Here is a 16,324-nt window from a genome sequence, read left to right as displayed (position 1 = left end):
TCTGGAAAAGGTCCCCCCCAATTCAGACACTAACATGATCACAATATTACAAGTTCTTGCCAGGCTTATTAGATGTTTGATTAAAATTTCTCTTCCAAATGTCTTCGTGACCTATTAAACACGAGATTTGATGAGCCGCAGACCCAAAATAGGACTAGTAAAAGTTACATTACAAACACTTCATATTAGAAACCCTCAATTAGCACAGCAGCCGTATTTACCTGCTTTATTACGGCACAAAGCCACAGTCTGACCTTTAAGGTGACATGACAACCTTGATGTTGGCAATATTATTTAAAGTGACAATACTGTCAATCGTGTCATGAAATGACACAGGTCAAGCGCTAACAGAATATTAATGACAGTTGACTCATCCTGATCTGTCCTCCACCAGATATCGTAATGTTGAGATCGGTCGCACGTCGCAAGCCCAAGATGAAGATAAGTTGGTGTCATTGTTACTCAGAGAATTGCACACATTGAGACATATTAATATGAAGGTTAGATTGTTGAGCCAATAAAAAATCTTGATTGTGTTTCAGTAATATCTAAGCTCATGTCCCTGAGCACTTACCTTTTTATTACAGCTACTGGACCAGCTGAGCCTTAAGGAAGAAGAGCTACAGAAAAAGGAGGTGGAGATGATGGGTAACACACAGGAGGCCAAAGCCTGGGAGAAACCTTCAGGTTAGCAATTAAACCTTCAAATTAAAAGTTTTGACTTTAGTAATTTCACATTATTATAAGATAATTGTCATATTTTAACCTGATAAGCTTGATGATTTCTATGTGGTTGATTTTTTAATTAGTTTTTAACTTAAAAAAATAAAAATTCAAAACCTTAGTTTATAAAATCTTCCAACACAAAGCTCCTCTTCCACTGCAAAATTTTGTACAAAAAAATCCTGCAAGTTGGTTTCCAGCCAGCCGCAGAACACGGGACAGACAACCATTTACACACATTTATACCAAGAGCAATTTTGTGTCCAACCAGCCCACTATGCATGTTTTTAGGATGTGGAAAAAACTGGAATCGCTAAAGAATACCTACGCAGGTCAGTGGAGAAAATGCCAACTCCACACAGGAAGTTTGGAACATACAGTGAATTGACCACTCATTCTCAGAACTGTGAGGCGGACGTGCCAACACACTTTCCACCGGGCTGCCCTTTCTCTTCATTTTTTCATTTTTTTTCATATATGCCTACATATTTACCCAAGGTGCCAACTTTTCCTGAATTTTACCTAGACAAGTAATGCAAACTCCGGGACTCCTGACAACCTCTCTAAACTCCAGAATTAGTACTTAAACTTTTTTTGAAGCAACCATTTTGGAAAAGTACCAAATTTTCAATTTAAATGCCTCAAAATTCACACCATCGCGACGGCTTCTGCTTCTTACGCATTTGATTCAACTGCACTGTAAACCAGATGAATTTGGTAACTCGAGTCCATTGTGAATCATCCGAGTTACAAGTTCTGAAAAATTATTCATCTTGTGCGACTGGTATGTCTTATGAATATGCCTGCTCGAGATAAGTGCAAAATGGATGGCAATTTGGATGAAACATTTATTAAGAAACCCAGACACTTGTGGAAGTTTATTAGTTCGTATTCGACAAAGTATCCCATGTTGATGCTGTCTCCAATAGGACTGACATATGAAAATCGCACAAGTGTGACTTCATGACACATGGTGGAATTACTGACTGTAAAACCCAATAATGAAAACTTATTTTCACTATGCTGTACTTTATCAATAGTTTGATTAGACACATTTTTTCAATTATGTAAAAACATGATCATAACAGTTATTTAAATTGTCCTACGTTTTTTTTTCTTTTTTTTTCGATTTTGCAAGAATCGCACTCAGTCTGGAAAAACTCCGGAATTGGGACATAGGTACTCCTGAAATGGGGTCGACGGAGATTAGCAGCTCTGATACTGGTATATTTGCGGATTGTGAAGAGTGGTCGGAACTAAATGCAGGCAAGCCGGTTGAAACGGCGATTGACGGTGCTGTAACAAACTTTAATACGCTCAGAAAGTTCTCTAAAATAAAACACTTCAAAACCAAAGAATCAAACTAAACCTGAAAGGTAAGACGCACGGAAATGAGGAACACTAGACATGAGAGAGCAAACTTGAACACGTGTACATACGGTGATCCGACAAGGACTGATAAACAGGGTTTAAATAGACAGACATGGGTTGACGAGACAATCAGAAATACCTGGGTCAGAGAGAGAGCGAGCAGGAAATACATCGAATAATGTTTGCACAAATCCTGGGTCTCTTGCAAAGATTGCATTGTGAAAAAGAACCGCATCAAAAAATCCGAAACAAAATTAATTTTGTTCCGGACCAAAGAAAGAAAACTATGAACTTGACTATTTTCACACCTATAAAATGCACCGTGTGATATGGCGCAGTCTCAATTTCGGGTATATTTTCTGTTTTTTGTCAATATTTTGGACGCCTCGTTCGATAAGGCACTTGCATGACACTAGGCTTGCGTATGTTATGCTAGCTGCTTGCGTACCTACGTTATGCTAGCTGCTGGCGTACCTATGTTATGCTAGCCGCTAGTGTACCTGTGTTATGCTAGCCACTATCGTACCTACGTTACGCTAGCCGCTAGCGTACCTATGTTATGCTAGCCACTAGCGTACCTACGTTATGCTAGCCGCTAGCGTACCTACATTATGCTAGCGTATGTTATGCTATCCACTACCATATGTTATTACAGTTGCTCGCGTATGTTAGGCTAGGCATTAGCGTTTTTTTAAAGACAGCACGAACAAAACTAAGTTTGATGATGCTTTATTGAAGCTAAAGGTACACCCTGATATAAAGAGTTCGGTGTTTAACATGCTAAGTTGTCCATTCCATAAACTTGATTCCAGCTTTGGCGAAAGCTCGAACTGTGCTGGATGACACTTGAGCCCAGTCATCCACAATCCATTGTAACTTTCTTCTAGTGATCTGTGCTAATAAGAGCAATATTTTAATTTTAAATAATTTTCCATTATTTTAGGCAATACTTGAAAAATCAGACATAGGCATTGTCGTCATCATTGACTTGACAAAAAGTCTAGTAGTCATCATACCCTCAGCAGCGTATGACGAAATTGTATAGTGCTTCTCCACAAGTTCGTCTTCCCAGGCAAGACCCATTAATGACATATTCATACTTGTTAGCTCTCCGCCTCCTTGAGCGCCATCAATCCGGCGACTGCAAGTTGCCTCACCGATGCCAACAAGAATAAGATGGATCACTTACCTCTCACTGTCTTCTTACTTACCCTCCCTCAGTCAGCCTGTAGAAGGTAGATCCACGCCAAACGACCTTCCTGTTACCTCACTGCGACTTAATTTCATAGAAGGGATTTGTGTTGTCGTCACGTCTTGTGTTGCTGCAGGTTCAGAGTCCTGATGGCTGTTGGGAAAAAGCTGTCCTTGAGGCTGTTTGTCCGTGCTTTGTAGGACCTGTAGCGTCTGCCAGATGGAAGCAACTGGAACAGGCCGTGTTCAGGATGGTCTGGGTCCCCAATAATGATCCCGGCTCTTCTGAGGTACCGGGGGTTGGCAATGTCTTCCAGTGATGGCAGAGAGCAGCCGACGATCTTCTGGGCAGTGTTAATCACCCTCTGCATGGCTTTTTTTGTCTGCTGCCGTGCTTTCAGCATACCACACTGTAATGCAGTATGCCAAGATGCTCTCCACAGTGGCTCTGTAGAAGGTTGCCAGAAGCTTGGTGTCCAATTTGTTCCTCCTCAGTACCCTGAGAAAGTGGAGTCGTTTCTGGGTCTTCTTCACTACCACTGTGGTGTTTGTAGACCAGGAGAGCCTATCCGTGACATGGACTCCCAGAAATTTGAAGGACTGGACTCTGTCTACACATACTCCGTTAATGAGGAGTGGGGCCAGGTCTGTGCTGTGCTTGCCAAAGTCCATGATTATTTCTTCAGTCTTTGTGGTATTTAGTGATATATATTTACATGTAGATATACAATATATATTCAAAAGGATTTTATTGATTCAAAGATTAATCTCAATGTTTTCTATGCTGGTGTAAATTACAGTATCTACTGTCATAACTACTTTTTTTTCTTCTGTCATTATATTACTCACTGTTATGACTTCTTTGTTTGGCCGTGAATAAATGTCCTTGTTATTCTAAATGAATGTTATCTGTAACTTGTTATTCTAAATGAATGTTGTTATCTGTAACTTGTTATTCTAAGTGAATGTTATCTGTAACTTGTTATTCTAAGTGAATTTTGTTATCTGTAACTTGTTATTCTAAATGAATGTTGTTATCTGTAACTTGTTATTCTAAGTGAATGTTGTTATCTGTAACTTGTTATTCTAAATGAATGTTGCTTTCTGTAACTTGTTATTCTAAATGAATGTTGTTATCTGTAACTTGTTATTCTAAAATCTAAATGAATGTTGTTATCTGTAACTTGTTATTCTAATTGAATGTTGTTATTTGTAACTTGTTATTCTAAATCAATGTTATCAGTAACGGGCCGAGGTTGAATAAATTGTGCACGCACCCAACCGGGGGCGGTGCGAGCGCGTCTGCTAAATGTTCTTCGGCTAGATAGTCGGTCGGCCAAATAGTTGTTCGGCCAGATGGTTTTTCGGCAAGTTGGCTGTCGACCAGATGTCAGTCGGCTAAATGTCCTTCGGCAAGTAGACCTGCCACAGTGAAATTACGGTAGTGGACTTTTAATGTGACATGTTTTGCATTTTAACGTAATACATTTTTCATTTGTGAAGAATTAAACATTATAACATTCTACTTTTTAATTAGCGATGTTGTAATGGCCTGTAATTTCCACCTTTCTCTTCCCAATGCATCCCAATGGATTATAGCCCTGTCATAGTCAATGGCACTGAAATATTCACTGTCAAATGACCCCGTTCAACTGAATTCAGGATCTGTTGCTGTCATTTTCAGTGAAAGAATAAAATATTTTCTTTTTTCTCCCTTTCAGAGTTCCTTGGGCCAGTTATGAGGGCTCACATAAACCATGATGAGGCTATGATGTCACCAGTCCTCTTATTCAATCAAAGGAGAGATCAAGCCATACGCCACATAACCCAACAGCAGAAGGCTGCAGAGTAAGGAGACTTTCACTCTTATAATGTCATTCTATTCTTTACAGATGTGCAAATTACACTTTAGTGTTATGAATGGGAATTTAAATAAAACCTTCAATACAAAAAACTGGGAAAACTTATGACACCAAGAAACAAACTGCTGGGGGAGAAAGACGCACACAATGATAACCTCTAGACTAGTGGTTCTTGACCTTGTTTCATGCTGCGGCCTACATGTTGATTAATTAGCACACTTGCCTCACAGTTCTGAGATCAAGGGTTCAATCCCTGATGAGTTCTGACCTTGCTTGTGTGGATTTTGCATGTCCTCCCGGGGCCTGTGTGGGTTTCCCCGGGTACTCCAGTTTCCTCTCATCCCAAAAACATGCATAGTAGGCTGGTTGGACACTAATATGCCTCTAGGTATATGTGTAAGCATGAATGGTTGTCCGTCTCCTTGAGTCCTGCAATTGGCTGGCAACCAGTTCAGGATGTCCTCTGCCTATTTCCCATAGTTGGCCACAATGTACTCCAATGAAAATAAGCGTTATGGAAAATTTATTGACTTTTCAAAAACAAACAACTAATCCAATTTGGCACATTCCATTAACCTTGTTCACATAAATGCCTTGTAATTCGCATCTTCCCATTTCAACATATTTAAAACTTCCCATTAATCCCAATAGCATATTACTGTGTTTCTCATTACCACCATTCATATTTCTAGTTTTTTCAAATCAGTGTTCTATCATATGTTCAATGCTACCTTATGGCGTAGAAGTATATTTGCTTGATTTTGTTTCAGGCAGCGTATAATTGATTCCCTTGTGATGGTGTGTGTTTGTCTCTGTATGTGCCCCATGAAGGACTCTGAACCAGTTTACTGCCTTTTGACTGAAGTCAATGCTGGGATAAACTCTAGTTTTCCACGATCCTTGCACTCTAACTTGTTCCTAGGTAGAGGTGTGAGCATGAATGGTTGTTTGTCTCGGTGTGCTCTTGCTGGCCACCAATTGAGGATGTCCACTGCCCAAAGTTGGCTGGGATGGGCTTCAGCACCCCTGCATCCCTTCAGAGGATAAGCAAAATGAAGTCGAGTATATGCTCACTTTTTTTTATTGACCAAAAGGTGATTTTTTTTAACAAAACCCTAACCCTTTATGCAACTGACAAATTGATTCAAATACGGTTCCCATGTTTTTCTTATCTCTTCTTTTAATTCAATTTTTAAATCTTTTTTAACAAAAATGTTGACTTTTCTAACTTTTTTGACATCAATATGACATAAATTCATTTAATTCACACTTAATTCACATTGAACTTATTACAAAAACAATAGGGGCATTTCACATCTTCACATTTGACCAACTGACTCACCATTTGTTACCAAATGTTAAATCCCACATTTCATTGTCATTCAGGTAACTACAGATTTAATTACACTTTTCACTTCCTCACATTTTTGATCAGTGATTCATCATTTTTAACCAAACCATTAAATCTGCTTGCCGCATTCAAGAAACACAGGTTCTTTTGATTCAATCATCTCTCAACTGATTTTCCTCCGCTTTATCCAAAGTCGGGTCGTGTGGGCAGCAGCTTCAGCAGGGAAGCCTTTCCTCTCCCCAGCCGCTTTATCCAGCTCTTCCGGGCATATCCCAAGGCGTTCCCGGACCAGCCAGGAGACATAGTCTCCCCAGCGTGTCCGAGTTCGGCTCAGTGGCCTCCTACAGGTGGGACGTGCCTGGAACACCTCTCGAGGGAGGCATCAAGGGGGAATCCTGTTCAAATGCCCGAGCCATCTCATCCTCCTCCTTTCAATCCGGAGGAGCAGCGGCTCTACTCCGAGCCCCTCCCGGATGACCCAGCTTTGCACCGTATCTCTAAGAGACATTCCGGACATCTTGCAGAGGAAAGTAATTTCGGCGGCTGATTCAATCATTCATTCATTTTCTAAACCGCTTATCCTCACAACGGTTGCGAGGAGTGCTGCAGTCTATTCTACCTAATTGCGGGCACCAGGCGGGAGACACCCTGAATCATTGGCCAGCCAATCACAGGGCACAAGGAGATGGACAACCATTAGTGCTCACACTCATAGGGAAATTAGAGTGTTTAACCAGCCTACTGTTTTGGGAGGTGGGGGGGAAACCGGAGTACATGGAGAAAATCCATGCAAGTTCAGTGAGAATATGCAAACTCTCCACAATGAGGACCGACCTGGGATCGAACCCTCAACCCCAAAACTGTAAAGCCGGATGCACTAATTGTTCGGTCTGCTGGGGTGCCCTTTTGATTCATAAAATTGTTACTTCGACACAACAAAATCTTTAGGGAGATTTGTCACAAGTTCAAGTTTTAACCAAAAGTTCACCATCAGTATGTTACTACTCCCAACACAATTCCTTCCTGAAAGTCTGCTCAGTCGAAGTCCCCTTTCAAATGCACAACATCAATAAATTACTGAATAATTTTATGATCTCTCAACTTGATGTAAACATATTATATTGTATTGTTATAAAAAATATTTTATATATATATAAAATATCTAAATAACATTTGTATAAAATTATTTGCCGATAATTGTGTTTGTATCAAGCGGATAATGCCATAACTCTTGCTCAAAAGCTATGAAATGAGAAGCCATCAGCCAAGGGGCTTCCAAATAGACACGCAAACCTAATTAGAGATTAAACCCCCTGCATCACACATACCAGAATCCCCGCAGCCCAGGATGAGGGGTGATTGATGTGGTGGCTGCAATCCTTTTTATGAGGGAGCGAATATGGACGATCATGTTCCATCTGTCTGGTTGTGTGTGTGCGTCTACATAATCTATCAGTGTGTCTTCACGTGACATATCCTGACAATTGTGGTACAGCTACCAAAATTGTTCCCATCACATTTTTACTTATCAATTTTATGTGCAGGAACTTCTCCAAAATATGGAATTAATTGTTGCTTGCTGTCCCAAATCCATGCACTGGTGCTGGAGCTGGTGGCGGAGTATGTGCATGTGAGAGGGAGTGAGCGCGTGAGTGAGCGGCATGAGGCGAGCTGCCGAGCTGTAAGCGCGGTGTTAGAAGAGCTTTATTGGAGGCGGCTGGTCTTTCATTACCTGCTGTTCCCCGCAGAGCGGCACCGCGTTAGCCATCTTATTACAGTTTATTACAGCAAAACAGAGCTTGGCTCAATGAACAACTTCCCAAGAGAATGATGGCAGATCGAAGCACTTTCGCATCTAGAATGTGCAAAGGCCTTCAAGAACTAAAAACAACAATCCAGGTCCAACAAGATCACAAAATTCGCTAATGAGCTCCTGACAACCTCCCTAAACTCCGGAAATCCCCCAAAAATTGCCACTTAATTTTTTTAAGCAACCATTTGGAAAAAGTACCACATTTTCAATTTAAATTGCCTAGAAATTCACACCATTGCGACGGCTTTCGCTTCCCACTTCCGCATTTGATTGAACTGCTCTGTAACTGGATGAATTCAGGGAATACGACAAGTTCTGAAAAATGATTCGTCTTGTGCGACTGGTAAGTCTTATCAATATACCTGCTCGGGGAAAGCACAAAGCGAGGTTTGGAAGCTATGTATCACTGTGAATTCCACTATACCAGTATTCTTCACTCTTAGACTTACTTCACTGAGTTGTCTGTCATATGATAAACATTAGATTGTGCAACTACCAAATTATTTAAATCGGTGTTTGCAAAGCTAATCAATCCCAAGCCAGTGTGAATGATGACTGCAAAAAATACATGCCATATGAATTGCTACTTAGCCACTTATGAACTTACAGTAATGCTAATTAATTGTAAGTATGAATGAGAGATCACAATTTTGTTCGTCAGCCAGGCCTTAAGATGATTGTCGAAGAGATTTAGAGACAGGAGTTCACGTGTGTTTATTGTAATTGAGTTCCAGGAATGTGCGGCAAGGACAGTGAAGTTGCTTTGGCTGAATTTACTCGTTTTGAAGGGAACTACACGGTTACCTCTACAGCCAGCCCTTGTTGATGTGCTGGAATCTTTTTGTACAAAATCTTGCAGTGGAGGAGGAGCATTGTGTTGGAAGATTTTGTAAACTAAGGTGGCATCTGCATATTCAACAGTACTGTCCCAGTTCAGTTGTTTGTGTTTTTTTAAATATCTGACAGTGGTGGTGCATTTTTGGCCTTCTGTCCAATACTTACAGAACTTGTTTTAGTCAATTTATTTGAGTGTTGTTTTGCACGCCGATAACCAACTTGTTAAGGAGTAAGTCATGTGTGATTGTGGTCATAGTGTCAAAATATAATTTTGTGACTCATGCGTTAGACTTTTTTTTAATGAACCCTAAAGTTGGACAAATTTTATTTTATTCAGAGTGTCTTTTATATGTCATTTAAAGACAAGTTGAGAGTTAAGAGTGATTCCTAGTTATTGAAATTCTTGGACTACATTGACTGTTTTCACTTGATCAAAAACATTTGGGTCACGGTTGTTTTTTGCTTTTTTTGAGAAATACATACAGAAAGTCGGCACTTATGATTTACTTTCCCGTGCCACACAAAATGATGCGGCAGGCCAGATTTGGCCCCCGGGCCGCCACTTTGACACATGCGTTGGCACATCAAAGTGGGGCCGAAACTAACCCCATTGCCTATTCATCGACTAATGGCAGCCTTGGGGTAGCGCCGGCACTAACTCTAGCGCCGCTGCAACGACCTATGAGAGCCTTGTGTTGGCACGTCTGTGTTTGTGACATTACCTCAAATGTGTTCCATTGACCATTGGGAATTTTGCATTGGCACATCCCAATTGAAATGGCACTGATATTAACTCTAGTGCTGCTTTTGTCAGGTTTTTTAATTTCATTAAACTCTCTATGTCATGAATAAATGTCATAAATGTGTCTTGCCTGGGAAGACGAACTTGTGGAGAAGCACTATACAATTTCGTCATACGCTGCTGAGGGTATGATGACTACTAGGCTTTTTGTCAAGTCAATGATGACGACAATGCCTATGTCTGATTTTCATTTTTTTTTTTCATTTTCATTTTTCTTGCACGTGCCTCATACACCCATTGATTAGCAACAGCGTAACAATGTTATTAAAAGAATTTAAATACTTATTGTACCTGAAACATCTTGAAATGAAAATGCACACAAATCTTTACTTTTAAAATGTGGTTATAGCTCTTGTTACGACTCCCCCTGGGGTATGATATACCAGAGAGTCGCAACTATCACAGCAGACAGGTTCGGTCAAAGATGAGTTCGGACACACATTGCAAGTAGCCTTCAGTTATTTTTATTTACAATAAAGTCAACAAAACAGACTACGGGATAACATAGGGGAAGCACGAGATATTAAAGTGGCACCCTCAAATAAACACGGTAAAACCCCCTCCCAGACAGGTGTCCAAATGAACACCCACAAAATACAGGAAATAAGACCGAAGGATGCCACTGTTAAACTGATGTAATATAATCTAGACAGGGGAATAACTGTGTCTAAATGCACAAACTATATGTATACCCATGGGTGTCTAAACTTATCTCAAGTCCCCCTATGCAACCCAAAATCATTAACACCACATACAAAATATAACATGGAGTAACGTACTCACAAGCCTGCAACTCAGCAAGGCAAGGGCCAGGGCAAGAAGGGGTGAACTGACTACTGAAAAGGCTTTAAATAAGGGCAGGAGGGATGATTGGGGAATTAATTACAGCTGTGTTTGGCCTGGGCAGGGCTCTGTCACAGGGGTGGAGCCAGAGCTGGAGATAAAACACCTCCTACTGGTGTGTGTCCAGGCTGCCAGCCGTAACACCTCCCCCCTCAAGAGTCAACCTGTTGACGAAACCGAACCACCAACCTGCCCCAATCAATCAATACACTCCTGTTAAAACTCTCCTAAACTTGAGATAGGGCATTGTCCGGTGGGCGTCCGCGCCAGCCGATGACAAGGCGCGGCCGGTCCGGCGGGCGTCCGCCCCGGCCGGTGATGAGCCGTGGCCGATCTGGCGGGCGTCCACGCCAGCCGAGGACAAGGCGGGGCCGGTCTGGCGGGCGTCCGCGCCGGCCGGTTATGAGCTGTGACCGATCTGGCGGGCGTCCACGCCAGCCAGAAACGAGACGAGGAAGAGGTCGGTCCGGCGGGCGTCCGCGCCAGCCGATGACAATGCCTGGCCGGTCTGGCGGGCGTCCGTGCCGGCCGGTGATGAGCCGTGGCCGATCTGGCGGGCGTCCATGCCAGCCAGAAACGAGACGAGGAAGAGGTCGGTCCGGCGGGCGTCCGCGCCAGCCGATGACAATGCCTGGCCGGTCTGGCGGGCGTCCGTGCCGGCCGGTGATGAGCCGTGGCCGATCTGGCGGGCGTCCATGCCAGCCAGAAACGAGACGAGGAAGAGGTCGGTCCGGCGGGCGTCCGCGCCAGCCGATGACAATGCCTGGCCGGTCTGGCGGGCGTCCGTGCCGGCCGGTGATGAGCCGTGGCCGATCTGGCGGGCGTCCATGCCAGCCAGAAACGAGACGAGGAAGAGGTCGGTCCGGCGGGCGTCCGCGCCAGCCGATGACAATGCCTGGCCGGTCTGGCGGGCGTTCGTGCCAGTCCTTTAAGTCTTGGCCAAGCCCCCTTCCTTTAGGAGACACTAGAATTTTAGAACGGTCAGGCACCTTACCCTGGTTGCTTGGAGGGTCGCCAACTCCCTCGTCCAGGGGTGCCAGAGCTTTGCCGCTCTTGCAGTCGCCGGCACCATCATCCAGGGGCGCCGGAGCATTGCTACCACTTCTGGGCGGGCAGTCGCTGGCCAGAACGGTGCTGGGCAGAACAGTGCTAGAAAGAACTGTGCCTGGAAGGCCGGGTGGCACCGGAAGCCTGGTTAGTGGCTTCGGCACGGGTGCGACTGGCGGCCCCAGGGGCGACAGGAGTACTTTGCGTGGCCTCGGCACCGAAACTTGGGGTGCTTTCTGCAGGCTGATTCTCGCGGCGGGCATTTTCTTCATGCATTGTGCTATTTTATTTCTTTCTTTTTCGAATGCGTTTTCCTTTTCAAGCCACTCTTGCTCCAATTTTTTTCTTTCTAAATTGTCCTGCTCCAAAATATTTTCTCTTTCAATCAGTTCTTTTTCTTTTCGCTCTGCTTTCAAGGCCTTTTCTCTTTCTAGTCGATCTTGCTCTAAGGCCTTTTCTCTTTCTAGTCGATCTTGCTCCAAGGCTTTTTCTTTCTCTTGCCTCTTAAATTCCAAAACTCTTTCTTTCTCAAGCCGTTCTTGCTCAAGACGTGCTTTCTCTAGACATGCTTTCTCTAGACGTGCAAACTCCAAAGCTTTTTCTCTCTCTTGCCTCTTAAATTCCAAAACTCTTTCTTTCTCAAGCCGCTCTTGCTCAAGACGTGCTTTCTCTAGACGTGCAAACTCCAAAGCTTTTTCTTTTGCAAGCCATTCTTGAGCTACACGTGCTTTCTCTACACGCTCAAGCTCCAAAGCTTTTTCTTTCTCAAGCCGTTCTTGAGCTACACGTGCTTCCTCTACACGCTCAAGCTCCAAAGCTTTTTCTTTCTCAAGTCGTTCTTGAGCTACACGTGCTTTCTCTACACGCTCAAGCTCCAAAGCTTTTTCTTTTGCAAGCCATTCTTGAGCTACACGTGCTTCCTCTACACGCTCAAGCTCCAAAGCTTTTTCTTTCTCAAGTCGTTCTTGAGCTACACGTGCTTTCTCTACACGCTCAAGCTCCAAAGCTTTTTCTCTCGCAAGCCATTCTTGCTCCACACGTGCTTTCTCTACACGCTCTAACTCCAAAGCTTTTTCTTTCTCATGGCCAAACTCAGCCACGGCCTGTCCAGGCTTTAATTTGTGATTTCTGAACTTTTGGCGGTACGTCTCAGGCACCAGTCCGTAAACGCGCAACACTGCTCTATTTACCTTATCATATACCAACCTGTCTTCTATCGACAGTGTACTCAAAGCTTCGAGGCCTTTCCCTGACAGTTTCCTTTGTAAGACTAGAGCCCAGCCTTCTTCTGGCCATTTATTGGACAGTGCTATCCGTTCAAACGCACCAAACCACGCCTCGACGTTCGTCTCACTGAAAGGCTGTACAAGCGGAAGGCTTTCACTAACTTTAAACCCCCTACTTTCTACCATATTAGAACTCCTTGAGAGTTCAATCTCCCGCCTTTTTAGTTCAATCTCAAACTCCATTTTCTTGAGGGCCAGCTGATGGGCATATTGCAAATCAAACTCCATTTTCTTGAGGGCCAGCTGATGAGCATACTCCCTTTCCCTAGCCTCATATTGCATACGTAATATCTTTAGAGCAATGGGGGCATTTTCCCCAATAGATACAGCACCATATCCCTCTGGTTTTCCTTTTAAACAAGCCCTGGGATTTATAACTAGAGCCTTTACATTCAAGGTGACACCATCCCTGCCTACCTCATCTTTCTCCATCCTGCCTTCACCGGCCTACTGCACATGCAGTCCGTACCACCAATGACCAAACTGCTGCTGTGATAACAGATCTTAATGATCTCCCGGACGAGCCCCCACTTGTTACGACTCCCCCTGGGGTATGATATACCAGAGAGTCGCAACTATCACAGCAGACAGGTTCGGTCAAAGATGAGTTCGGACACACACTGCAAGTAGCCTTCAGTTATTTTTATTTACAATAAAGTCAACAAAACAGACTACGGGATAACATAGGGGAAGCACGAGATATTAAAGTGGCACCCTCAAATAAACACGGTAAAACCCCCTCCCAGACAGGTGTCCAAATGAACACCCACAAAATACAGGAAATAAGACCGAAGGATGCCACTGTTAAACTGATGTAATATAATCTAGACAGGGGAATAACTGTGTCTAAATGCACAAACTATATGTATACCCATGGGTGTCTAAACTTATCTCAAGTCCCCCTATGCAACCCAAAATCATTAACACCACATACAAAATATAACATGGAGTAACGTACTCACAAGCCTGCAACTCAGCAAGGCAAGGGCCAGGGCAAGAAGGGGTGAACTGACTACTGAAAAGGCTTTAAATAAGGGCAGGAGGGATGATTGGGGAATTAATTACAGCTGTGTTTGGCCTGGGCAGGGCTCTGTCACAGGGGTGGAGCCAGAGCTGGAGATAAAACACCTCCTACTGGTGTGTGTCCAGGCTGCCAGCCGTAACAGCTCTCAATGAATTACATTTAAAAATATGAATTGTTTACTGCTCTCTCAATCCACAAGGTTCCCGACCCCTGATTTAGGGCCTTTGGGAATACCCCAATTTGCCTTTGTTTTCATCCATGTGTGTGTTCAGGTGTGACCCGACTGGCATTACATCGTTCGGCGACAACGACTCAGTAAGGACCTTTTTTTCCATCCTTACACTCGTATTTCACCTTGATGGGAATTGTTATCAAGTGTTTTGTTCACTTTCAGGAAGTTGACAAGCTTCTTCAGCGAGTGTGTGACTCCACCTGTGCACAGGAAATAGCTCAGTTGGGTTCGGTCCTGGTGAGATGTGTGCGCTCTGTGGCACAACGCCGTCGTGACATCACCACGCAAAAGGTGAAGGCCTTCAAGGATGAGCGGGACCTCTCGCTTGCTAAGGTCTTGCTGGCTTTTTCTGTATTTGTTTGATTATCTGTCTATTTATATTTTTGTGTTTGGGTGATGCCATTCACCACTGGAGAACGTTGTTTTATCATTATTTGCCAGCGGCGGTTCGTGTCTTTTGTCGTAACGCCTTCAATTAATCAATCCAACCCTTAAAAACTATTTTATGGCTACTGCAGCTACTGCAGCTACAGCTGCGACACATAAAAAAATCATCAATAATAACCTCATATTAATATTATATAGGAATATAGCCATATTTTACTCACCAAAAATCTTAACTATACACAATAACCATCCTCCTTTCTTCCTCCTTTTCTATCGACATCGAAGCTAATGCTGAAAGTCGAGCCTATCCTGTCGTATTTCTGGCATTCGTTCTTATTCGATTTACTGGTGAAAATGTTCGCTCCCGGTTGCGACAGGCTTGCTTGCTTTGGAGGTGTCCGACCTTTCTTAATGATGTCTGGCTTTTTTTTCTTGAAAAGTCCGTCTGGAAAACAGCTTTGCCAGCAAATCTGCTACCAAATCCATTTGTTTTCCTTCGTCGGCCATTGTGGGCTGAGCTTGCAAGCTCTAGCTGGCTCACTCTGGCTAGCCAATCATAGTTGGTGAATGTGATGACGTATCCCTATGCCTGCGAGAAGCCTATGACGTATCCCTACGCCTGGGACAAGGCATTGTGGTGTTGCCAACTCGAAATCTGATTGGTTAAAGCAACAGTCTTAACGACGCTTGTTTAATGCAGCAGAGCCTGCAGAACGGATTGTGAAGGCCTTGAGGCAGATTTCTGACCCTGGCTACAAATAATGGCTGAAATTTGATTGGTTAAATGCTTCATTATGAAAACACACATCTGGAAGCAGTGCACCCAGGGGGAAAGCAATGAAAGGAAGCTAACAGACAATTTGGAATTATTTCATAAGTATTGATGGACAAAATAGGATATATGATTCAGATATTTCCTAGGCCAGCAGAGAAGGCCTTGAAGGCCCCGATGGCCCCTGACTGCAGATGATGACTCTGTGTTTGGATGTTCTACTTTGTTGTCTAAAAGTGTCAATGTCTAAATGATTATTTTCCTAACATGTTGAAGCATGCTTATCCCAGTTCAGATGGATTAAACGCCCATTATCGTCAAAGGCAACAATTGGGTTAAGACAAATTTTACTCTTGCATATGAGGACTATTTAACCTTGAGGAATTTTAGCTTTTGTTATAAGTTTTTACATAACATGAATTCATGACTAACCCGGTTGGTGGTCTCAGGACCCTGCTGGCATTGTACAGGCTTGGGTTCGATTACTGCTTTATGGCTTACATGAGCAAGGTTATTCTTGGATGCCGAAACATTCATGTGAAATGACTGTTTCACTGTGTGACACCTAAGGGGAAGAATTCAGGGGTACAAATACATACATATGCATAACCATACATACATACATACATACATACATACCTACCTACCTACCTACCTACCTACCTACCTCCCTCCCTCCCTCCCTCTCTCTCTCTCTCTCCCTCCCTCCCTCCCTACCTACCTACCTACCTACACACACACACACACACACACACACACAGACACACACAGACACACAGACAC

General features: G+C 43.3%; 1 protein-coding gene across 14 annotated transcripts in view; it reads left to right on the top strand.

Annotated features, from left to right (window-relative positions):
- The window catches only part of mipol1 (mirror-image polydactyly 1), a 98,895-nt gene that overhangs the window by 52,398 nt on the left and 30,173 nt on the right, over nt 1-16,324 (top strand). For 12 of the 14 annotated variants that reach the window (XM_077731120.1, XM_077731122.1, XM_077731115.1 and 9 more), the window contains 5 exons: nt 395-500; nt 588-687; nt 5,007-5,133; nt 14,423-14,465; nt 14,545-14,715. In XM_077731120.1, coding sequence (XP_077587246.1) covers nt 395-500; nt 588-687; nt 5,007-5,133; nt 14,423-14,465; nt 14,545-14,715 — 547 coding nt within the window. The remainder of the gene's footprint in view (nt 1-394; nt 501-587; nt 688-5,006; nt 5,134-14,422; nt 14,466-14,544; nt 14,716-16,324) is intronic. The other 2 variants (XM_077731123.1, XM_077731121.1) reach the window with 1 other exon arrangement.

The sequence above is a fragment of the Stigmatopora nigra genome, chromosome 13, assembly GCF_051989575.1.
Source record: "Stigmatopora nigra isolate UIUO_SnigA chromosome 13, RoL_Snig_1.1, whole genome shotgun sequence".
Taxonomy (NCBI): domain Eukaryota; kingdom Metazoa; phylum Chordata; class Actinopteri; order Syngnathiformes; family Syngnathidae; genus Stigmatopora; species Stigmatopora nigra.
This window is presented reverse-complemented; position numbering and strand designations above follow the sequence as displayed.